Source organism: Phascolarctos cinereus, unplaced genomic scaffold (genome assembly GCF_003287225.1).
Source record: "Phascolarctos cinereus isolate Bilbo 61053 unplaced genomic scaffold, phaCin_HiC Scaffold_4;HRSCAF=312, whole genome shotgun sequence".
In the NCBI taxonomy this organism is placed as follows: Eukaryota; Metazoa; Chordata; class Mammalia; order Diprotodontia; family Phascolarctidae; genus Phascolarctos; species Phascolarctos cinereus.
The window spans coordinates 8,434,888-8,459,519 of record NW_027555847.1 but is presented as its reverse complement, the minus strand read 5'-3'; the positions used below and the strand labels follow the sequence as shown (position 1 = coordinate 8,459,519).

The window sequence follows — 24,632 nt, the reverse complement described above, 5'->3', positions numbered from 1 at the left end:
AGATATGTAAGGCTCAGACCCTCTTCTGAGCTTTCAGTATGCTCTGTGATCTCATTTGCTCCCTTGGTTTATATTCTAACTTCTTTGCTTCTAAATCTCTCTCTCTCTCTCTCTCTCTCTCTCTCTCTCTCTCTCTCTCTCTCTCTCTCTCTCTCTCACACACACACACACACACACACACACACACATCTTTATATATCTATCTCAGCCCCTCATTCATGTCTTACTAGAGATTCATTCTTGCATCAACTGCCCACTGCACATGTGCATTTTGTGTTTCCTGGGTGCTAGTAGAGTACTTATGGTAGAGTGGAGAGGGTGTGGTATCCCTCTCTGCTGCTGCCTTTCTTTCTCTTGACTTATCCTTTACTGATAATGCTTTTCTTTGATGTTACTCTCTTTGCCACTTCTTACATTTTAGTTATCATTAGAAACAGACTGTCGTAGTATTAACGATGTGGATTCCTCTTATAGTGGTGCTCCTAGATTCACAATCATATAGCACCATTAGAAGGGGTGCTCAGGTTGCAAAGATGGCTCTTTGCACTGGAGAGCAGCTTGAGACTTGGAGGAATAAGTTGGCATCTTCCTTCTCTTTAATCCTGGGCCCAACTTTCCATCCATCTTTCAATGCCTGTCCCGGATACGTTACTGCTGGACAGTAGCTCAGTGAACTAGGCATTCACCTGCATGCTGTAATCTGGAAAGTAGGCATTTTTTGTCCACTTGATTATTTAAATTTTTTAACATATATAGCCATTGGCCTGGATCAGTTAAAGGCTCTTGAGAAGAGGAGATCTTGTCCTGTTTCTGGGACTTGATGCATCTGGACATACTCATGATGTAGAGGGAATCCCTTTTCCATTTGGTCCCTGCCTTAACAAGTATCTTTCACAAATGTGTCTCTTCATAGTGATCAGGGCTACTGAGCCCAGCTCCCATGTCTGCATTTATCAAAGATATGATCTTAGCATACAGATGAGAAATTTCATAATCGTAAGTGAATGTCATTCTGTTCTTATTGGGGCAGAGCCTTTAAGACTCCGTTCTAATCAACACACAGCAGGGTAGTATTCTGTGGTCCTTTCAGCCAGTTGTAGGGCTATGTAACAAAGTGTTCTGCTCTGCAGAGTCATTTCTAAAAAAGCCTTTTTCTTTCCTTTTACATTTTCTTGAAGGACACCTTTGATAAGCACGCTGATTATTCTTGTAGGCTTTAGAAAGCAGGTTTTTGGTTGGGAGATAGTGCTTTTTTTTTTCTCTCAGAGTAGTAGGTTATGAGTAGTTTTCTTCCATTCTTTTGGTGCCTTTACGTCCCTGAAATTTCTTGGAAAAGTGTCTCTCAGAGCTTTTGAGACAGACAGAAATGTTTCTAGCCACATGTCTTTAGTATATCCACTCAGTCTAGTTCAGCTATTATTGTTCCTGGCTTGGTCATCTGCTTTGGCAGTTCCCAGTAGGTACAAAATGTCAAGGATTAAGTGTTAAGGTCCTTGTGACTTGTGATGGCAAATAGATTAGTCTGGAAGGGCCGACAACCTCGATCGGCTTCCCCTCTATTTGCTCTCTCATTGCTTGCACGTTTTGGCTTGCAGGGGTTCAGCAGGGATCTCAGGGCAAATTCTTTTTGTACCTGTTTTCACTTCTACTGCTTTTCCTTGTTGTATGAGACAATGTTGCTCATAATTTTCTTCTCCCTCCCCTTGTACTTTACAAATTTGTTTGTATTTGAAACTGGTCTTCCCTTGGCCTCTCCCTCATCCCACTTGGCAGAGAAATCAGATGTTTGCTACTCAAGGTGGTTTCTTGGCTTCTTTGGCCTTCTCGCTAAGGCAACTGTTTTCTTTCTGTTAAACTTTAGCAAAAAAATCAGTGATCGCAGTCAGGATATTTTCCCTTTTTAATATCAGTAGCACATTTAAATAGGTGAGGTTTAAGCTCTTGTAACTTTTCACTTGGTTTTGTTCCTACCTTTATCCCTTCTTGTAATTTGATAACGCTTTTGACCCTGAATAGTTGAAGGTTTTAATACAAACATTTCTGATATGTTTCCTATATCTGAATCAGTCATTTCCTGTGCTAAAATAGTTTCACAATGCTATATGCCTTCCAGCTGTCTTTTTGAAGGAGGTATTGATGATGATTGCAAATGATTGTGTGGGGTTTCTTGAGCCTTCTCACAGCCTTTGACCTCCTTTGGTTTCTTAGACCGAGTCATGCTTTCTGACATTCTATACTCTATTCCTTTATGTTCGTTAAAATCATCGAGTGTTTATGTGTGTGTATATAAATAACCTGGTTTTGAGGATCTTGTCAGGTTCTTTCTAGATTCTCAGCTTCTTCCTCCCCTGCAACAGATTTTAGTAGGTAAATTTCAGTATTCTTAATGATGATCTTTTTATTTACACTCATCATGATTACCAAGTATCCTGTGAAAGATGTTCCTTATTGTCTTTAGATAGATAATAAGGCAATTCTGCCCAATTTCTTTGTTCTATTTAAGGTGAATCAGTAAATCATCCTTCCATTTAGTTGCAATTTCCTTTTGACTTCTGGTTTCTTTTGTACTGAGAATAGTAATGACGTGATTTAATTCTTCTAATGTTGTATTCAGTTTGTGTTGAGCCTTAAACACGTAATGTTTATGGTGGTTGAACTTTAACTACTCTTTTGTGAATGGTCACAACTGTGATTTTTAAAAATCCTTAGTTCCCCTTTCTATCCACTCAGCCCCCATGAGGGGGGAAGCTCAAAAGGCCATTGTGGGGCACGAGACTTCTTTTTATATTTGGCGTTTTTGTGGCTTGTTGCAGCCCAAGACTATAGCAGCTGGCGGCCAGCCTCTTGTGGGTCAGCATCTCTTGGACGTGATTGGGCTAGCTTGTTCATGACACTACCCTGGGGAGAGCATTAGGGGACGCAGGGTCAGTGCTGTGCCGCAAGGAGGTGTCAGAGGAGGACTGGAGAAACAAGTGAAAGTGATGGTAGTGAAAAGGGAAGTTGAGCATGCTGAGACTGGGGATAGTGCTTTTTGGCCCCCTTTCCTCTAAATCCAGTGAGTGCTTTCCTTGTAACAACAATAAAAAGCCAACAGCAGCTGTTCGCCAAACTGCAGGCAGCACAGACGACACTCAGAACTTTCTGTCCCTTCCTTCTCTTTTGGAAGCAAGGAAGGACGTTTCCTCCACTGCTCTCTGAGGCCAAGATGGGTCAGTAAAATCTTCATGAAGTGGCTTTGTTTTGTTGTTATTTTTATTTGTATTATTATAGTTATGGTGAATAGTGTTGTCCTATTCAGCATTACCTCGTGAAAGATCTCCATGGTTCCCTGAAATCCTCACCTCTGATGTCTCTCACGGCTCACCCATGTTCTGTTACATTTGGATTCCACCCTTTGTCCAGCTGTTCCTTAGTCAGTAGGCATTTACTTAGTTTCTGCTTTTTTGCTGCTGCAGATATTTTGGTACTCACTGAACCCTCTTGATCTTTGCCCTCCTTTTGCTGTATTCCAGTAGTAGGATTTCTGGTTCAGAGGATAGAAATAGTTTAGGGACATTTTTCTCATGATTACAGATTGTATTTCCAAATAGTTGGGCCAATTCACAACTCTTCCAACAGTTCATTAGTGTGTCTGTATTTCTATATTCCCTTCCATATGTACTATTTTCATCTTTTGTAACATTTGCCAATTTGTTGACTGTGAGATGAAATCTCAGAGTTCTGTTAATTTGCATTGCTCTTATTAGTGATGTGGAACAGTCTTTCATATTATTATCAATAGTTTGAAATTATTGTTTTGGAAATTGTTGGTAAGTACCCTGGATCGATATCTCTTTTTTTTTTTTTGGCGTCTTAGATATCACAATTCTGTCACTGATACTTGATGCTAAGACTTTTTTCAGCCTGTTTGCTCTTTTTTCTTTTTTTTTAATCTGGCCGTACTGATTTTGTTTGTGCAAAAGCCATCTTATTTTATGTAGTTGAAATTGTTGATTTTTTCTTTTTATGGCCACCTCTGTCCCTTGTTTGATTGGCATATATTGAGATTTGGAGTTAATTGGCGTTATAACCACCTCTCCTTGATTAAAAGTGTTGTTGTTTTCCCTCAATAAACTAATCATTTCAAATATCTATGAGTATTAATGTATTTTGGGTTTTCTGACACAACACTTAACCTTGGCCTTTTTGTCTGCTGTAGAACAGTCTATTTGTGTTTCTGCTTCAAGTGGTGTCACCTTGGTTTGGGAGTGGGAGTTATTCAGATGTGATCTAGTTTTGGAAGGCCTCATTATCCAGAGTTTATTCTGGTGATGCATTTCAAGTTCCTCCTCTGTGTCTCTGTGGTGGTAATACAATAGGAAACTTGAAGGCCATCTTAGTGTATACCCTGGGCAGATGAAAGAAAATAGGTTTGCAGTTATTTGGGTATGTCATCCAGAGGGATTCAAAGATGAGACGCTTCTCAGTTTTCCTTTTCATGAGTGAACAAATTAATTTTCTCCCCAAACAAATCTTGTAAAATTATTTTTTTATGGCGTGGAGGTTCCTATGATTTCTCAAAGGCCTTGCCAGTGGAATATAAGCTCTGGAAGGTTCTATAATGCTCAAAAGATTTTGAATTTGTGCCCACTGCAGACTTATGTTTGCTTTTCCAGGACTAGCCTTGTTAAGTGCAAAGAGGCGAATAGTCTCCACTAGGCTGACCAGTAGGCAATAAATTCTTAGGTATTAATAGTCTGAAATACAGAAGAATTGAGAATGGCCCTTGTTTCTCTGTCCTGTTCCGTTTCTATCGTGGCAGTGACATTGGTGGAAATGGCATCACGTATACCAAGAATCAGGCAGTTTTTTACTGTCTTAAATGAAAGTATTAACATAGTTGTTGGTATTCGCAGTGTGAAATCCTTTTCCAGTGACTGGACATACTCCTGGAGTAAATGAATCATTCTGTTTTTACATTGTCAGTATAAACCAATTGAGAAGAAAAAAGATAATTTCAACTTATTTGAAGGATGGATGCTTTGTGGATTCTGTGAGAAGAATAAATATGAATTGGCTGAGTAGGTTTTATTTTGTATCTAAAGATAAGTAGAAACATGATTATTTGGGGGCATTTGGTCACCTTGATTCAGAGTGCTCTGAAACAGTATTTGTACAAGGGGTGCCATGAGGATATTGTCTATCCCAGTATCTGATGCAGATCAGGAAAAAAAATCTACAAGGAACTTTAATGCAGTGTTCCAAATTAAATAGTACAAAGTCTCAGGATTTTAGTACAGTGCCCAGCACATGGTAGGCACTTCATAAATGCTTCTTGTCTTAATTTTGCTAGTTGTTGACTTCATGAAGAGGTGAGCATAAGAGATGATGGTGAAAATATTTTGGAAAATATGGCTTCTTTGAAAAAGACCAAAGGCCTTTTGACTGTACAAGTTTGATGCCTGCACGCTCTCTGTCTCTCGTTCTTTCTCTCTCTCTCTCTCTCCTATATTATGTCCTATCTGCCCTTTGCCTGCAGACCTCCAGTAAGGGACGACTCCCCATTGCCTCCTGAAAGAAACACATTCCACTTTGGGGTAGCTAACATCGGACCTAAGTTGACCTCTTTGCTAAGCCTCCCTGCTGTTCCTAGTTCTGCCTTCTGTTTGTTAATTTTGAGGAATCATTTAATGTGGTAAAGTGAAACATTGCTTTAAAGAGTTTTTCCCTCACAAGGTGTGTGACATTTATGTGTTAAAATCATGTAAGAAAGATTCTGCATCACAGAGAACTGGTCACCTTCTGATTAGCATAAAACAAGGGTGTATAGGCTTATCAAAGGTGTTGGCCATGATCGTGGAAGATGTCCAGTGCAGAGTCCAAATTGAAGAGGGCTTCCTTCAGATACTCCTTTTTGGAAATAAAATTGTGCTGATTGACTCAAGTCTCACAACATTACCCAGCCTCCTAAATGAGATTCAGAACAACTTAAGAGCTCGGCTGACATAAATGTCCCTACAGGAATAATCCAGTGGGTGAAGAATTCCTCCTGTCCCAACTCTAGCATTTGGAGGACAGCCCATCACATAGATGGCTCAGTACATCCATCTTCTTTTAAAAACTGTTACTTTGTTTGAAAAGACACTTCAAAAAATCCTGGGATTCCTGGAAAAAGTTTTTGGGTTGTTAACAAGAAAAAAAGATATCCTTTATTTTAATTGGATAGGCTAGTACTGACATTGACCTTTGTGTTTGTCTAGATTTTTGTAGTTCCTCGTTGTTGAAGGCATTGTTTATATTATCCTTGGTCTATGCCATCGCTTGGTGTGAGTTGTCTTCCCAGCTCTCTCTGATGTCTTATGCTCCTTTTGGGGAGGCAGGCTGTGTAGTGCCAAGAAAAGAGACCTAGCCCTGGTGTCAGAGGGCTGTGGTTCAGATCTTAGCTCTGTTGCTTCAAACCTTCACCTGATCTAGCCTCATTCCTATGTTAAATGAGTGAGTGAGTTAGATGTTCATTTGATCACTGAAAGTTTGTTTTTGTAACGGAGACATACTCAGATTGCTATGAAACCATTATGCCACTGTCTCTACTATTATTTGACCAAAAGCAAGAAATACTGGGCTATGGCAAGAAAACTAAAAACCCAAAAGAAATTAAGAAAATAAGCACAGGCAGAATTAACTCTTACTTACAGATGTGACAGTTTACCTAGAAAATGCCAAAGAGTTGAGGAACACTTTAATCTAGACGAAGTCTTCAGTAAGTATCAGGATACAAAATAAATCCACAGAATCCAACCAAACATTGCTTAGGTTAAAGAAATAGGAAGAGAAATTCTGTTTGAGATAACAAACTATTTTAAATGTCTGGTAGTTATCCTACCAAAATGCAGCTCTTACGTAGTGTCAGAATTTTCATAGAAAGTTGAAACAAAGACCAAAGTTAAAATATCAAGAGATGTAAATGCAGAGATTGGTGGTGGAATTGTTTGTCTGAAGATCCTTGACTTGAAGATGGAAGCAAGGGATGTTCAGAGGTTGTTGGTGTTTAGTCCAACTCCTGCATTTTATAGACAAGGAAGTTGAGATCCAGAGAGGTGACCTGATTTGCCCATGATCACACAATAATAAATATTGGTGATAGGATGTGAACCCATGTCCTAGAAGGTAGCATTTGACACTTTTCATTACCCAATGCTGGAGGAAGCTTGGCATTGCCAGATCCCAAGCCGTTTTACAAAATTATCTGGTATTGGAGTGGTTGTGAAAAATTGTTGATGGAATAGACGAGATAAGTAAGATCTAGAAATAAATCAGTGTCTTAGCAGCTTACAAAATATGGCAATAGCTGACTCAATAGCTTAAATAATTAAAAAGTCCCACCATAAGAAAAGTAGAGGGTATTGGAAGGTTATTTATTTCCCAGCTATTTAACGGGAAATAATCATAACCAGATGTGGGATAGAAAAGTCTTAAAAGGTGAAATTGACTTTGGATTATATGAAATTCAAAAGCTTTGGACAGATAAAATCAGTGGAGCTAGAATTAAAAGAAAAGATCTCTGATGAGAGTCTGACATCCATCTTCTCTTGGATTAACACAAACCTAATAAATTAAGAAATATTTTCTGTTATTTAGGTGTCAAAAGGCAAAAACGGAGTTTTGAAAATTATTTTTAAAATATTTTTCCAGTAGCAAAAGTAGTTAAGCACAAAACTGTAAGTAACAGGAGTAAAGCAACTAAAATAATTCACTTGAAAAACACAAAATAGCTATAGTGTCTGACACCACCTAAGCGGGTGGGTGGGAAAGAAACTTTTCAGAGTTGGGAAATCTGTCACTTAGCACATGGGCAGATGGGGTCAGAAAAGGAACAGCCAGTCCCTCTTCTCCTTTTCCCTGTACAAAAACTCTTGTAGCTGCTTTGGGCTTCTCTGCACTTTGTGTGGCTTCCCCTGGGTTGGATCTTTTGAGGACAGATGAAGTGCCCTTTGTCTCTTGTTAGCACATGGATTCCCTGCCAGCACACTGCTCTGGTCTGTCTCTTCAGCTTATGGCTGTTCAGAAGCACTGTAGGACATCCCCTTCTGGATTTCCCATCATTTTTGTCTTCCATCTCAAGGGACTTCTCTTCTCCAGCTCTTGGTTCCTAGACAGACTTGTTAAAAAAAAATGTATATTTTTATTGGTACTTCTTGTTTTTTATATCATCTTCGTTTTCCCCCTGTCCCTAGAGCCACCATTGGTAATAAAACATAAAGGGAGAAGCAATGAATGGAGAGCTTTAAGAGGAAGAAGTTGAAGGTGCCAGCCAGTGTGTCTGGGACAGACTGCCCTGGCACGTGGACTGGGCATACCATCGATGCAGGAGAGAGAGAGAGAATGGGCGCTGTGGCATCTGGGAAGTTGTGCAGGGCTTTGAATGGCACTGAGCTTCTCCTTGCAAGAAAGGGCAGACTTTTTTAACTGAGGTGCTCTCTGAGTGTGAGGCTATGGGTGCAGGCTTCCAAGAACTAAAGCTGTGAGCTACTCAAAGATCAATGACCAGATGACCAATGAGGAAATAAGTTTCAGTACGACGCCAGTGAAGTCTTGTGTGTGCCAAAGGTAACCTGAAGGATGTTGTCGAGAATGTGTGTGACTGGAAGGGGGAGTATGGCAGATCTCATATTGAGAGCAGCAGAAAAACCAGTGATCAGCCCCCATGGATACATTGGTATCCATGCGATGTCAAGAGAGCTAGGGGAAAACATTTGTCATGCTGGGTAGATCCCCTGGGGAGGATTTATGAGAGGTTAAGAAGGATGATGAGAAAACGTGGATGCATTCCAGTCTGCATCACTGGAAGGCATGTCCACATCAGTGCATCATCATCATCATTGTCACAGCTAACATTTATATAGTGCTAATGACGTGCCAGGCACTATGCAAAGTGCTTTATAGATATCTCATTTAACCCTCACAACAACCCTGGGAGGCAGGTGCTACAATTATTCCCATTTTACAGATGAGGAAACTGAGGCAGACAGAGGTGAATTCATTTGCTCAGGGTCACACAGCTAGTAAGTGTTTGAGGTTGGATTTGAACACAGGTGTTTTTTTTTTTTGGTTTGTTTTTTGACACCAGGCCCAGTACTCTATCCACCACCAACATAGCTGCTTATGTGCCTCAATGAGATAATAGAGCCGCCTTTGTGGCTTTGTATACCTCATTAATGTCTTGGTGTCCCCAGCACTTAGCATAATGCCTGGCACACATATGTTTCATAAATACTTCTTAATTGATTAATAAAAAAGTACATAGTTTTATTGCAAGAAAATTATTTTCTCCTTGGCACATAGGTATTTTATTTTTATGTCAATCACATGTGAGACCTCTAACTTTCCAGTAGATATGTCAGGGAATACACATTTCAGATGTTGTCTGGGGCACACAAATTCTGTGTGCCAACTGTGGCCCCAGGCTCTGAGACTGAACCACCCAAATCCCTCTTTTATACATCTCTCCATCACATCAGGCTGTTTAGCAGGGGCTAGCTGAGTGCAATTTTGTTTTCTTGGGACCTCCTTGTAATGGCCAAGACAGATGTTAGTAAGCACTTTGTAAACTGTAAAGCTAGACGGAGCTGTTAACCATTCTGTAGTATATTTATCCAGCACCTGATTAAGGCCCTAATAACCACGTTTAAGCCACTGCGCTGGGCTCAGCACTCATAGCATATGGGGGACGGTAATACTGAATAATCCTTTCTTAGCTGTAGAATCTTGATGTAGCAGCTGTCTGAAGTACATGTTTCGTGATTTATTTACTTGTAAACATTTTACGAATATGAAGCTACTTTCACAAATCACATGTATTTCCATCACTTAGTATGGTGCCTGGCACATAGAAAGCACTTAATAAATGCTTGTTGACTGGCTGACTGATTAATATGTTAGGATCTGATTTTATTGGTGTGGTTATTCTCTCTACAGACACAGATTGTTATTATTAGCCTTCTAGAGTTGATGTAGGTGAAATCATGAGTAGCTTGTAGCTAACTCAGTGATACATTTCTCTGAATTGAGTTAGGCTGGTCTTTCCTGGATATTTCTAAAGTACTTTCAGCCTAGTTGCATCTGCTTGCCCACCACTGGCATCACGTTTGAGAACCCAACACATTGATTGACACAACATGGTGTTTCATAATCAGTCATATTATCATGCAAACCTAATATTTTGGTGGAACTATAGTCTTTAAATAAAAAAAGAAGGTGCCTGGATTTCAGTATGCCTTGTGAAAAATCTCAATATATCCATATGGACAAAGATTGAGAGATATAGGCTGGAAAATAACATAGTATGCTTGGTTCAGAACTGTTGGAATAGTTGGATTCAGAGTGTTGATTAATTGATGTCAACTTTGGTGGTAGGGAAAGGGTGCTAGGGGGAGTACCCCACAGCTCTGTCTGTGGCCTTCTGAAGAGAGAGATGGCCTGTTCATGTGGTAGCTGGCAGAATCAGGTTGCCTTAAGATCTTGACAGATTATCAGCCTGTGTGTTTTTTTTTTTCACGTTATCTTTTTGAGTGGGTTTTTTTTTTAATTGGGATCAGATTTTACAAACCCCTCCATTGATGTGCTTGGTAACTTAGGGTTTTAGGAAGCTGCCTTGGGGCACTGAGCAGTAACATAACTTGCTTGTGGAGTCAGCGTAACTGGCACATGTAACATTTGTAACCTGTGTCTTCCTGACTCCCAAGTCAGCCCTGTCTGTACTCTAAAGGAAATTTAGTAAGAGTTAAATGTAAATTCCTATACTCTGATTTTTTTGAAAGTATGTAAGGATGGAAATGTTGCTAAACCATTCATGCGAATTGCAAATTTAACGAGTCAATGGTGTGATGTTAGCCAAGAAAGTTAACTGTTAGACTGTAAAAAGTATTGTCTCCAGGTTGAGGGAGCCAACATTCTGCCCTGCTTAGAATCAGTTTGGAGGAGGAGGATCTTGATAAGCTGAGTGAGGGGCATCCAGAAGGGAGGGATCAGGGTAGCGAGAAGACGCCAAACCAGTAACAAATGAGGATCAGTTTTAGGAACTAGCTATGAGAGAGAGAGAGTTTTGTGTGTAAGGCCAGCAGCTAGCACGGGACTTGACATATGGGTGCTTACTAACTGTTTGTGGATTGATTGCAGTGACTGTACACTTACACAAGTAACACTGTTAATTCTTTTCCTCTTTTCTTAGGTGCATTTTATTTGGTGTTTGAATACATGGACCATGACCTGATGGGACTCCTGGAATCAGGCTTGGTTCATTTTAATGAAAATCACATAAAGTCATTCATGAGACAGCTGATGGAGGGTTTGGATTATTGCCATAAGAAGAACTTTTTACATAGAGATATTAAGTGTTCAAATATTCTACTAAACAATAGGTATGACTGAATTTTTTAGCTATATATTTGTGTGTGTACATTTTTAGGGGGAAAATATGTTTTTAAAGTGCCCAATAAGACAGCACATTCACTATTGTTGTACATGATATTAGTTTGATTATAGTTTCAGAGTAGGATTTTATGCCTGATCACAGATAGTAGCTGAAAGCGTTGACTGAATCTGATCAGAATTGAAATTAAAACATGTACACTTAAACACTTAATTCCTTGCTTTTGAAAATTAATAAATGAAGACAGAATAGCTAAGTCAGCTAGTGATTTGTCTTGTTGCCCAATATGCCGAGTACCCTGTCCTGCCGTGCTTTTTCAAGATCTGTTTCCATTTGACTAGTGACAGTACTGCTGTTTGGAAAAGCACGCACTTGCTACTTTTCATTTGGATGGCTGTTTGCAAAATGAAATGGAAGCAGCTACTTGACCTTAGTGGCCTTGGTCTCCATTGGCCTCATACAGACTCAGCTCGTGGAGGGAGGCAGCTGTGCTGAACCTTCTGACTTCCTCCTTGGCCAGGCCTGGAACTGTCTTGCTGCCTTGGGGCTCAATGTGAGAGGCTGATGAATTCCAAGGAGTGGCTTTTGTTCTTGGACCACCAGGAGCTTGAGTCATTCTCAGACGACCAGCTCAGGGGCACTTGTTGGCAACAGTGGTCCCAGGGAGTTTCCTAAATCCCGAAGATGGGCCGGGGCTGAGAATGGAATCCTTGTGACAGTTTGCTGAAAATCAGGGCGGTGTGCCCAAGTTGGCTTAGATTCAAACCTCGGTGTCAGGATCATCTTCTTGAGATCCCAGAGCTCTGTGTGACCATCTTACCCACCTCAGCAAGGCCATTTGTGACTAGTGTATAGCTCCCTGGCCTGTGCCTGTTTTATATATAGGGACACTCGATATGTTTTTTTTTTCCAACTTCTCACTTATAGTCCTCCTTCCTGGGTTGGGGTTCTTTACGTGTAGCTACTTGGTCATTATAAGTAAATGAAATAATGGGATTTACTTGAATTTTATGAAAGGCTTGTGAAAATATTTGCTTAGATGAAAAATATTGTCTTAAAATTACTAGTAATTGAATTTATCTTAGTACTGAATCTAAGTTGTGTCATAGTTACTAACTTTGGAAACATCACTGGGCGTTTTTAGTGTGTGTTAGCATTCATGCTAACACCTGAACAGATGGTCTCTCTGTCATGATCAACACTGGGAGGACGGATGACACTCATGGGAAGTAGAGAGTAATGAGAGAATGGGTGTAGTCAGTACTTGGGCTTACACAGAACATCAGGTTTCTTCATTTTGGGGTTGGGAAGAAAACCCTAGATGTGATGTTTCCTGGTTAATTTGCTTGATACTCCAAGTAGTTTTCACAAATTTGTTTTTGATCATATTTCCCTGTAGCAATAATTGATAATGATTTGATTTGAATGGACAGCTCACAGCCAGGTTGATCATAATGAGATTTCCTTATTTTTCCTCTTCTTTCTCCTAGAGGGCAGATAAAGCTAGCCGACTTTGGACTTGCTCGATTATATAGCTCAGAAGAAAGGTAAGATACTACAAATATTGTGAACTTAGTGGCCCCATTCTAAAAGTCCTCCTGTCAAGTATGTAATCTGTTCCTGAGGAGCATGACATGACTTTTCCTGCCTAAGCTTGTGAAGGGTAGCTTAGGTCATCAGGTGGGCTTGTCATGTATAATGAATGACTCCTGGTAGCATGATTAGCTTCGTTACCAAATCTCTGTAGGATCCAGTAAAATCTCATTGCTTTGAATTTTATAAAGACTTGGTGCTTCCGAAAGTTTGGAAACCATCTGTTCAAGTCAGTATAACTGTAACAGGATGCTATATATAGGATGTCAAAATAAAGTTGACTTTCTACAAATGAAAAAATTTTAAGTTTATATTTATTACCTGCACACATTATCTGAATGATGTTTAAATGAATGTAGGTAACATTTATTGGTTGATGTGCTGTTGGTGCTTGTATTACTGCAATGAGAGTTGAATGTGTTCACTTGCCTGAAGTGTGGGTTCCATTATTGGTTTCCAATTTTGTGTCTGGCTTACTTTTCATATGGACATGTTGAGGATTATATTTGGCCCTTGACTCCAAATCTGTGGAGGGAGGGTTTGCTTGTTAGTTTACAGCTCTTGTTAGTAGACAGCTCTAAACACAGAAGATCTGGGACAGGCTGTGGTTGGGGGCCACCACCTCCACACCCCCCCCCATTAGTTAAATGCTGAGGATATTTGATAAGATAGGGTGTTTTATTTGTGAGATTTTAAATCAAATGAGTTTTCCTTTTGACAGCTGCTCCAAATAAAAAGTGATTCAACACAATTTATTCATTAATTTATTCTCAGAAATGACATGGTTTGCAAAATAAAACTTTGGAAGGTATATAAGGGGAATGAATAACAGGTTTTTTTGTGTAAGCAAATGAGAAACTCTTAGCCATGGAATAAATGCTTCTTGGATTGAATTTAATCACAGAGCTTGAAGGGGACCTGTTGGAGCCGTTAAATACAACCCCTCATTTAAAGACTCTAAGCTAGTTCGGATTTGATTTTAACATCTTTTTATTTTCTTTTTTTGGGGAGGGGGGAGGGCAGTTGGGGTTAAGTGACTTGCCCAGGGTCACATAGTAAGTGTCAAGTGTTTGGTCACTCAGGCACTCCTGACTTCAGGGCCGGTGCTCTATCTGCTGTGCCACCTAGCTGCCCAAAAAATAGGTTTCTCAGGAGGATTCATGGAGGGGCTGTCACTCAAGGGGGCCTCGGAGGCCTCTGAGTCTGACCTGCTTGTTGTTCATATGCAAACACTGAAGTCTAAGGTACTTGCCCAGGTAGGTGTCGGGGAGGCATCTGAAGCTTGAGCCTCGGTTTTCAGGGTCATGTTTGTTGTTAATTGAAATTACTGTAAGAATATTATGTTTTCTCAATATTAAGCTGTATATTTCTTGCTTGAATGGAATATCCCCTTCCTCTTATGTTCGGGTAGAGATGCAAGTCAATTGAATTAATTACAGTTTTCCATTTAACAGTCTCTACCTATTCATTGGTCTAGTTAGAAAAATATATTCCAACAGTTAGAGGTAGAGCAACACTGTATGTCCAGTTTTTTTCCTTTTTCAATTTAAAATGGGAGATACCTTGGGCATGAAAAGCTGGAGGTTATAGAGACACGAAAGCCTGAACTGGAGAGTTGTAAGATGGGAGATAAGAGTTATGCTTCTCCTAACTAATCTCCAGGTGAGTAGGCAAGTCTTCTCTGAGATTAAGCATACCTTTGTCCAGCACTTACTCTGAGGGAGGCCCTGGGCTGGGTGCTGAAGAGACAAAGATGCCCTCAAAAGAAGACAGCCCCAGCACTGGAGGGGCTCATCTGTGGTGGTGGGAACCTCACAGAAATAATACCACAAGTGAAAAGATTCTTAATATGGAAGGGGGAGGGGGAAGACAGAACCGAACCTGGGTGAGCTGGCAAGAGCTAGTGGACTCTGGGAGTCATGGAGGAAGTGTTGCCTGAGCTGGGCTTTAAAGGTGGGTAGGGGTGAGGGTGCCGCCAATGCCACAGATGTAGAAAGCTGTGTGAAGGGGCAAGGAAATTATTATTAGTATATCAGGAAAATAACATTGGAAGAGAAAGTGGTAGGAAAAATGCTGCAAAGGGGTGGGGTTGGAGCTAAATTGTGATCCTTGGAATGGCAGGTTGGGGGCATTCTCAGTTTCTCGGGAGGTAATACAGAATTATTGAAGATTTTCAAACAGATCGGGGACATGAGGACATTGGTGCATTAGGAAATTCATGCTGCTTCTTAATCTCCACCCCCCCCCTTCCCCAGTAGTTTTTACAGAGTATCTTGTAAGCCATTAAACACTCTGTAGATGTGAGCCTGTTGGTGAAAGAGTCCTGTAGTGTCTCACACTGAATTGTCTTCTGTAGTCTAATATGGGATCACTGATTTTAGGGGAGCAAAAACTTTAACTCCAGAATGTTGTGTATTTAGGTAACATAATGACTTTCTTTTTTGTTTGATCATTTCTAGAATACAGAAACGTTATGTATTCATTTTCCACATGACAGTACCTATCTTTAAGGATCAGAATAATTCTTCGACATTCCCTTTTATGGACTAAATTTATGCCAGTTTTTATAATGATTTATTTGTGAAAGGAAAAAATTATACATTTCCTTTAAAATATAACTATCCTTCAGGAATCCTTTATCACCACCTTGATTTTAAAAATAATATGGCTTCAATCATCTGGAAAATTTCCCAGTGTAACTATGAATTATGTACTTTTCCCCCCTTTGTGGTGAGGCAGTCAGGGTTAAGTGACTTGCTCAGGGTCACACAGCTACTAAGTGTCAAGTGTCTGAGGCCGGATTTGAACTCAGGTCCTCCCGACTCCAAGGCTGGAGCTCTGTCCATTGGGCCCTGTGAAGTATGTACTTTTATTTATAGAATTCTCTACTGATGTTAAATTACAACCTCATTTGTTTCTTCAATTTTCAGTGGAAAATTAATGAATGGAAATGAAAGAGGACCATTTTCTGGTTGTATTAGCTTTCTCCCCCACTCTCCCCCAAGATATTTTCAGGTCTGTTTTATTTCTATCTCATGTACTAAAAGGCAGAAAGCTTCCACCAGGCATGGGAAGAGATGCTGTTGACAGTTTGAAAAATATGAGGGCAGTGAATCTTTTCCCTGTTTTCTCTTATTACAAAACATGAGAAATAGAGAAATCTTGGAGTCCTTTTTGACTTTTCCATAATGCTCTGTGGTTGACAGGAATCTATGAATATAGATTGGAGTTAAATAAGAGTTTAATAATAGGCACATACCATTTGATGACTCAAAACGAACTAAGAAGACTAAATGAATAAGAAATGACATTAATCTCTTAAGTCTCTAATCTCTAGTTCATCCTAGAGAATAGAATAAAGTATCCCTCACAAGACTGGAAGAGGTTCTTCAAAGGGAGCCCAGTGAGGACAGAACAGGGAGAGGCAGAAGGCATTTGAAGCTTCTCTCAGGAAGTTCCAAGGGAGAAGAAGGTGAAGGAGCCAGAAAAATGAAAGAACTGCTGAGTCTGGAGAGGTGCTTGGAAGTCCTGTGCCTGAGATGTCCCCAGGACTGCCGGGGACACTGCTGGGGACAGCTTGGTCAGGGGAAGGGTGAAGTAAGGGGGAAAAGCTTGCCTGGCATCATGGCGGACGGCCACAGTGGATCCTGCTGGACCAGCATTTGTGCTGCCAAGACCTGTCAAGCCTGATGGACTCGGTGATAAGTTGAGAGTCGATGTTGCTGCCTGGCAGAACCTCTGAAATGATCTCTGGATTGTGATGTTCTGGATGAAAAATTCAAATGCTTCAGGGCACAGATGGGTCTCAGATCATGGCTGTCGAAGAAGGTTTTTAGAAAACAGTATTTGGTTAAGAAGGTGGTTTGGGGAGACACAGATGATGATCTAAGACATGAAATAATGTACCTGCCCAGGGAGATTGTAGCTAAAGAAGACTTTCAGATAAACAAATAAAAACATGTTTGCATGGAGATTGGAAGATCTGATTAAAAGGATTTAACTGGAAATGGAGGAGGAATAAAAACATTCCACGTCTCTTCAAAGGCAGATGTCATAGAGAAAGGCAGGTATGTCATGGAGGGGAAAACTATTGGTGGAGAGGTCCCAGTGATTCAAGACAGGGCGTTAATGATGACTTCCGTTGTCTGTGTATATCAGGCAGAATGTGGAAGAGAACCTGCAGCGTTTGGGGAAAGGTGATGCATTCTTCCTCTTCATCATCACTATGGGTCATGACTAAAAGACGGAAATGAACAAGTATGTTCTACTCAAAAGAGGCAGATTAGGTAAAGTTGTATTGCATCATAAGAAGATGATGTGTTATTGAGAAAATTTGTGAATGGCATGAAGTGGGGGCATAGTATTATGAGGAGACTATTTTGGTGATGATCAGGGGAGGAAGAAATAAAGGATTTTAGTGTAGGAATACAGTGTAGATCACATTGGCCTGGAGGAACACCATGGTCCTTTTGTGATGGAGGCTTGGACTGACTGGATATATCCTCTGGAGCCTTTCTCTCTGCCACAACCAGAGCATTTGGTAACTTTCTTGTATTGATGACAGCTTTATTCTACTGGTCCTGAAATGGTAGGAACCTTGAGAGCAAGCAGCCACTCCATCCTAGGGCTCAGAGTCTGAGCCCTCTCAGTTGTGAGAGAGCAGGTTTCCAGGGGTTCAGAGAACAGGGAGTGGAATCTGTCTGCAGAAATGGATGCTTAAGAAAACACATGGTAACATTGCTCTTTGGGAAAGGAAAATTGGTATAAAATACATTTCATTAAATAAAGGATTTTCTTCCCATAGAGCTTAAGGGTTTATGAAGGTGAGGGAAATAGTAGCAGATTTGAAGTAGGGATTAGATTTGTTCTTTTTGGCCCCAGGGAGCAGTGGGAAATAGCAGAGGAGCAGATTTCGGTTCACTGAAGGGGAAAACTTCCTAATAATGATGGCTGTCCCCAGATAGGCATGAGCTGTTTTGAGGGATAGTGAGTGTTTCATCTTATTAGTGGACTCAAAATGAAATCTAGGTGGCCACTAGCAAGGTATGTTTTATATCTACTCACCTGTCTTTGTTGTGGTCAGGCTGGAGTTTGTGACTTCTGAAGTCCCACCTGAGATCCTGTCATCCCATGGCCTAAAATCCTGTAGGAGGAGTCTAAGGAAGATAAAATGCTTTGAGCAACAAGTGTGAGTGACAGCGATGAGATAAAGAGAGGGAGCTGTCTGCAGAGACCCTGGATGCTGAGGAACTTAGTGACAGCTTAGCCTCTTTAGAGGTGGTGGGTAACTTGAGAGGAATCCAAGAGAGAGAAAGTCCTGAAATAATTGTTTCAGCAAAGTCTCGGCTCAGAACAAGCTCAACTTGGCAACAGCACAAAGGGAACAGCTTTTCAAAATGCCTTCTAAGGACGGTGTTAGAGGAAGATAAAGGAAAGTGGAGATCTAAGCACTGTGAGTAGATGGGGAGAGAAGACAGAACTGCTCGGCTCCATTTGATAAAGGTGATTTGTATAGCAGTAACAGGTGGTCCTCATCTAGCTTGTTAGCCTCTTTGAATGCAAGAATGATGCTGCCTATGCTTTCTCTAGAGGCATTGCACTGTAGTATCAGGTGTGACTAGTAGATGCTCATTGAGTGCCTTCGTGCTTTGTGGTGGATCTGACTGCTGAGTGCCAGGAATACCACACGAAGCCCAAAGGAGGGCAAGCCCTCAGATACAAGTTGAGTTGGGGAACATAGCACCAAAGGGAGCCAGGAAGTCTGAGAGAAAGGGAAGGAGTGAAAATCAGGCAATCCTCAGACAGCTGGAGTAACCCTTCATGATGCTTGAATTCAAGGAAAGTCTTAGAGCAGCTGCATGCTTCTCATCTCCTTAGGCCATCCCATTGAGGCCCCATTGCTCTGGCCATCCCCGAAGGGTAGAACAACTTGGTGAAGTTAGTTGGGTTTTTATTGGTTGCTTGTCCCCCATCCTCCCTTTAGTACTGCTGGAGAGAGTCGCAATCTGATCAGCATTTACATTCCCAGAATTGTATTTTTTAAATACTTTTGTTAAGTATCTGGAACTAGAGTGTTTGAAGTATATTAGAAGTTAAAAATTTATATCAGATTTCATATTGACATGATTTTTCTTCAGCATCATAATTAATGGCTAATGTATGAGACTTAGAAATTGTAAAACTCTTTTAATGACTTCAAGTTTCTTCTGGAAACAAAGTCCTATCTCTTTAATCCCAACATTCTGCTGGGGAGGGGTGGACAATCGCGTGTTTTTGAGATGTGGAACTAAAGAGTTGAAAATGAGTATAATGGAGACCAGTGGAGAAGCCTGTGTGAAGCAGAAGCTGGCTGCACTGGGCAGCTGAGGAGGGGCCCCAAGGGAGGCCAAGGTGTCTCCAGGGAAGAGTAGATTGAGGAGGTGCTGGCAGCTCAAGGTAGGGGGAGAAGCCAGAGAATTGCAGACCTCCATGAGTAGCAAGCAGAAGTTAGCATTTGAACTATGAAGTCTTTGCCTCCAGAGCTGTTTCCTTTTTTTTTTTAATTTTTTTTCAAAGCTGTTTTGTTGCTACACTCTCAGTGTCAGAATTCAAAATGGGATTATAACATAACCATTTTGAACCATCTTTTCAATGTCAACCCCATTGCCCAGCTCGCTGGCATTAACTTTGGTGTTGCAAAATTAGCAGTCTGATGGACACCCTCTTCTCCTTGTGGGAAGATAGTGTCACCTTGTGGGGTTTAAGGATATTGCCCTCTGGCAACTGGGGGAACAAATGGGACTTCAAATTTAGGGTTTTCTTGGTAGAAATGCTGTAGTGGATTGCATTCTTTAGCCCATTTTACAGATGAGGAACTTAGGCAGACTGGGCAAGTTAAGTGACTTGCCCAGGGTCACACAGCTAGTAAGTGTCTGAGGTCATATTTGAACTCAAGAAGATGAGTCTTCCTGATTCCAGGCCCATCATGCTAGCCATTGAGGCACCTAGTTGCTCCTATGTACTCTGTTTACTGATCTGTTTTTCCCTTGTTACCACTTTCCCCCCTTTTCACCATGACCCCCCATCCACCTGCATATTTTCTCCATAATTGTTCCACTCTACTAATCAACCAGTAGCAGCTGAAGGCAAACTTGGTAAAAAGCCCCTCCTAGGCAGAGGGTCTGATCGAACACCTGGAAGAAGCCACTGCTAGGAAGAAAAGAGCTGCTGTTTTCCCAGATCCTGTTTCTAATGTGTTTGGGCATTATTTCTGCTGCCAGTGGAAGCAGAGAGAGGGACTGAATCAGGCCCCGGATCCACTGGGAAAGGGCCCACGGCACCAAGATGGCGCTGAAGGCTGGACAGCTGGGGTGGCTTAACTGGAAATGTTAGGAGCGAGTATGTGTGTCTGGGTATGCATGAGGAAGGGGGAAGGGTGATTACAAAGCCCTCCAGACATCTGTAGGATCTTCTATCAAAGCGTTAAAACTGACAGTCCAGTTTAGAAATGAAACTTTTCAGTAACACATTGTCCTAGGAGTTTATGTAGCCCCAGTCACCTGATTTCTTCCAGGTCAACAAGCATCACGTGCATAGCTGTGCTGTTTTCTTTAAGTATTAATGAATAACATCTGACCTCAAACTCATTAAATTTGGGAGATTGACACTTCAGCTGTTCTTTCTGTTTACAAGCTTCCTTGACTCTAGAGATGAGAAAGTTTTTACATGTTATGGTTTTTTGATGTTTTTATTTACTAATGTTATCAGTTGGTAAGAGCACTGTGACGGTAATAAATATGAAAGGAAATAGGCATTTGTGGTTGTACTTATTTCATGAGGCATGTGCTTTTTGTCTCCAGGGCAATACATGTATTGTTTCAGATGCTGCCACTATATGAGCTTGACAGAAAGCTCATTCTAGTCTAAAAACTTTGTCTTAGATGAATTCTGCTTCTAGAGGATTATAAACCACTTGATGTTCAGAACAGTGCTACTTGCCTGGAAGGACTGTGAAATATAGGCAGCCTTTTGGTGGGGATTGTTGTAGAATGTAACACCCCCCCCCCAAAAAAAAAAAAGAAAGAAAAGCAGGCCCCTTTTCCATTTTCTCTAGCACATCAATTACTGTGGTGGGTGAGGGAGCTGGTTGTGAGATGCAGTGTTGTCTTTCCTGGCTTGTGAACAGCTGACCCTCATGTGCTGGACTGCATCCTCCAAACAGGCTCAGGCTTGCCTTCTGAATCAGAGAGGCAGCCAAGAAATAAATAAAGTAGAATGAAACCACCGCTGTGCCCCTGCCGCCATCTGGCTGTCTGCCTACTGTTCTTCCTTTTGCTTCTCCAGTTTCTAAGTCTAGCTCAGGAGCTCAGGCCCTCATCACTTCTCACCTAGATTATTCAGTAGACTTTGAACCCTGATTCTCTTCTCTCCCCTTTCGAACTCATCCTCACCCAGCTGCCAGATGGATGTCGCTACAGCACGGGTCTGAGCCTGACCCTCCCCTCCTCAGCGGCCTTCAGGCTTGCTTCCCTTGTGACTCCAGCCGTGCCTTTCAGACAGACAGGGACGCTTCTCGGGTCAGCCAGACAGGCTTCCTTCTGGTCAGCAGCACTTTGGCCACCTCCACGCTTTGGTACACATGTACTCCCCTGCCTGGATTGAACCATGTCTTCACCTCTGCCTCTTGAAATCCCTCACTTAGCTTCCCCAAGAGTTCAGTTCAAATGATGTTCTTTTTCCTTCCAACTGTGAGTGTTCTCCTTGAAGCTGAGTGGCACAGTGGTTAGAGTTCTGGGCCTATAGTCCGGAAGATCCAAGCTCAGATTCCAAGTTCCTGAGCAGCAGAGGAAGGCTGGAACAATTTGAATTTTCATTTCCACCAATATTTTTGTAAGCACCTAGATGCCAGGGACACAAAGAGTGACCCAGTCCCCCCCTTCACTGCAGATCTAAGTCACGAAGCCTCCACTGGGCCCTTCCTGCTGCCATACATTCCTCCTCTGCCTCCCTTATCAGCTCCCTCTCCTACCACCTTCTCATCCTTCCTCAGCCCTCCCATGGCTCTCCTTTTACCCACTCTCTCAACCAAAACCCTTGCCTCCTGTTTTATAGAAAAAACACAAGTGTATTCATTGTGAGCTCTCTCTTCTCCCCTCTTCCTCCTCTCCCATCACTCAGGTGCCTTCTGCCCTTCTCTTGTTTCACGTGATGAAGTGGCCTTACTCCTGACCACGGCTGACCCCTCTACTTTTCTCATTCCTTCCCATTGCCCTCTCGGTCATCTTGTCATCCCCCTGTTTCGGTCACATTCACTCATTTCCTTACTGCCGACAGACACGCTCATGCCTTCTTTCTCTTCAGAAAACCCTCACTTGATCCTTCCATCCTTGCGAACAGTCATCCTATTTTTCTTCTCCCCTTTGCAGGCAAACTCATCTAAGGCCGTCTGGGCTGGCTACATCCACTTTTTTCTAAACCCCTCACAATCTGGCTCTCAGTATGGAAACTGCTTTCTTCAGAGTTACCTGTTTATCTCCTAATTACCAAATCCAACGGCCTTTTTAGAATCTTCATTCTCCTTGGCCTCTTTGCAGCCTGTAACAGTAACAGAAAGAATGATAACTAACATTTATGTAGAGCTTGCCGTGTGCCAGGCACTGTACCACGCTGCCTCAACGGGCAAGTGAAAAAATGCTTTGCTTGTTGGTCAGGGCGCTTCCTGTCTTCTCAGGCTTCTTCCACCTCCCTTCCCAACACGTCCTCTTCGATCTCGTGGCACTGACCTCCTGACCTGTGGGGATTCTCTCTGTCTCCCATGCTTGGAACACTCTCCCTCCTCATCGCCTCCTCTTGGCTTCCTTCAGGGCCCACCTAAAACCCCACTTGTGCAGGTAGCCTTTTCCGGCCCCTCTTAACTCTAGTGCCTTCCCACTGCCAGCTGTTTGCTATCCATCCTGCATATAGAAGGCTTTGTATAGCTTTGGCTGGGTGTTGTCTTCCTCATTAGACTGTGAGCTCCTTCTGCTACTTTTTGTATCTCTGTCACTTAGCACAGGGCCTGACCCATAGCAACCACTTAGTAAATATGGATTGACTGATTCCACAGAGATCACAATACTCAGAAATAAGCATCTGGGTAGCATAGTGGATGGAGTGCTAGACCTGGAGTTAGGAAGACTTGAGTTCAAATCGAGACATTGACATTTATGAGCTGTGGGACCCTAGGCACATCACTTTATTTTTTTTTTTAAGTCAAATATTTTATTTGAGTTAAAATCCAAATAAGGTACTATGATTTAACAATAATATTTTGCCTTTGTGTAGCATTCTCCCCATCTCCCCCACAACATTTGTATCTATGTAGAGAATGCCTGTATGGAAATCTCTTTTTCTTTTTTTAAAATTAATTTATTTTTAGTTTTCAACATTCACTTTCATATGCTTTTGAGTTTTAAATTTTTGTCCCCCTCCCTGCATGCCTCCCTCCCTAAGACAGCATGCAGTCTGATAGGCTCTACATATACATTCATGTTAAACATATTTTCACATTAGTTATGTTGTAAAGAAGAATTAGAACCAATAGGAGGAACCACAAGAAAGACGAAACAAAATAAAACAGAAGAAAGAAAAAAGAGCAAATAGTATGCTTTGATCTGCATTCAAACTCCATAGTTCTTTCTTTGGATGTGGATAGCATTTTCCATCATGAGACCTTTTGGAGATGTCTTAGATCCTTGCATTGCTGAGAAGGGCTAAGTCTATCAAAGTTAGCATCGCACAGTGTGCCTGTTACTGTGTACAATGTTCTCCTGGTTCTGCTCACCTCCCTCAGCATCAGTCCATACGAGTCTTTCCAGGTTTTTCTGAAGTCCACCTGCTCATCATTTCTTATGTAACAATAGTATTCCATTACATTCATATACCACAACTTGTTTAGCCATTCTCCAATTGATGGGCAGCCCCTCAATTTCCCCTCAATTTCCAATGCTTTGCCACCACAGAAAGAGCTGCTGTAAATATTTTTGTACACGTGAGTCCTTTTCCCATTTTTATGCTGTCTTGGGATACAGCCCTAGAAGTGCTATTGCTGGGTCAAAAGGTATGCACAATTTTATAGCCCTTTTGGCATAGTTCCAAATTGCTCTCTCCTTGTTTTCCTCCCTCCATTACTATATATATATATGTATTAACTTATTTATATGTGTATTGTTTACCTTGAATAGAATGGGAGCTCCCTGAAGGCAGAGACCGTTTTGTTTTAGTCTGGATAAATCCAGCAAGTGGCATATATTAGCTACTTCATAAATGAACGATGAGGCCAGCGATTTGGGGTGTACTTGGGGTGAGTGGGAGAGTATTAGCCACTCTCAGCAAGTGAATATTTTCTGCTGGATACCTATCCATGGCAATATTGTATTCAACTTCGACACCTCCAAGTACCACACAAGTGTAGTAGATGTGCCATAAATCTTTTTCTATGTGGTCTCTTGTTTCACGAGCAAAATTTTGATGATGATTCTGACAGGGATGGGGAGCCGGCAGCCTTCAAGCCAGATGTAGCCTTCTAGGTCCTTCATTGCAGCCTTTTGATGGAATCCGAATTTTACAGAACAAATAAGAAAGCTGCAGGTTCCTCACCCTTGCTAGGCTTTTT

At 41.5% G+C, this 24,632-nt stretch overlaps 1 protein-coding gene across 1 annotated transcript in view; it reads left to right on the top strand.

The window, feature by feature from the left end:
• The window catches only part of CDK13 (cyclin dependent kinase 13), a 117,375-nt gene that overhangs the window by 69,306 nt on the left and 23,437 nt on the right, over positions 1–24,632 (top strand). Inside the window, 2 exon segments of the mRNA XM_020964441.2 lie at positions 11,207–11,396; positions 12,898–12,954. Of these exon segments, the coding sequence (XP_020820100.2) occupies positions 11,207–11,396; positions 12,898–12,954 (247 nt within the window).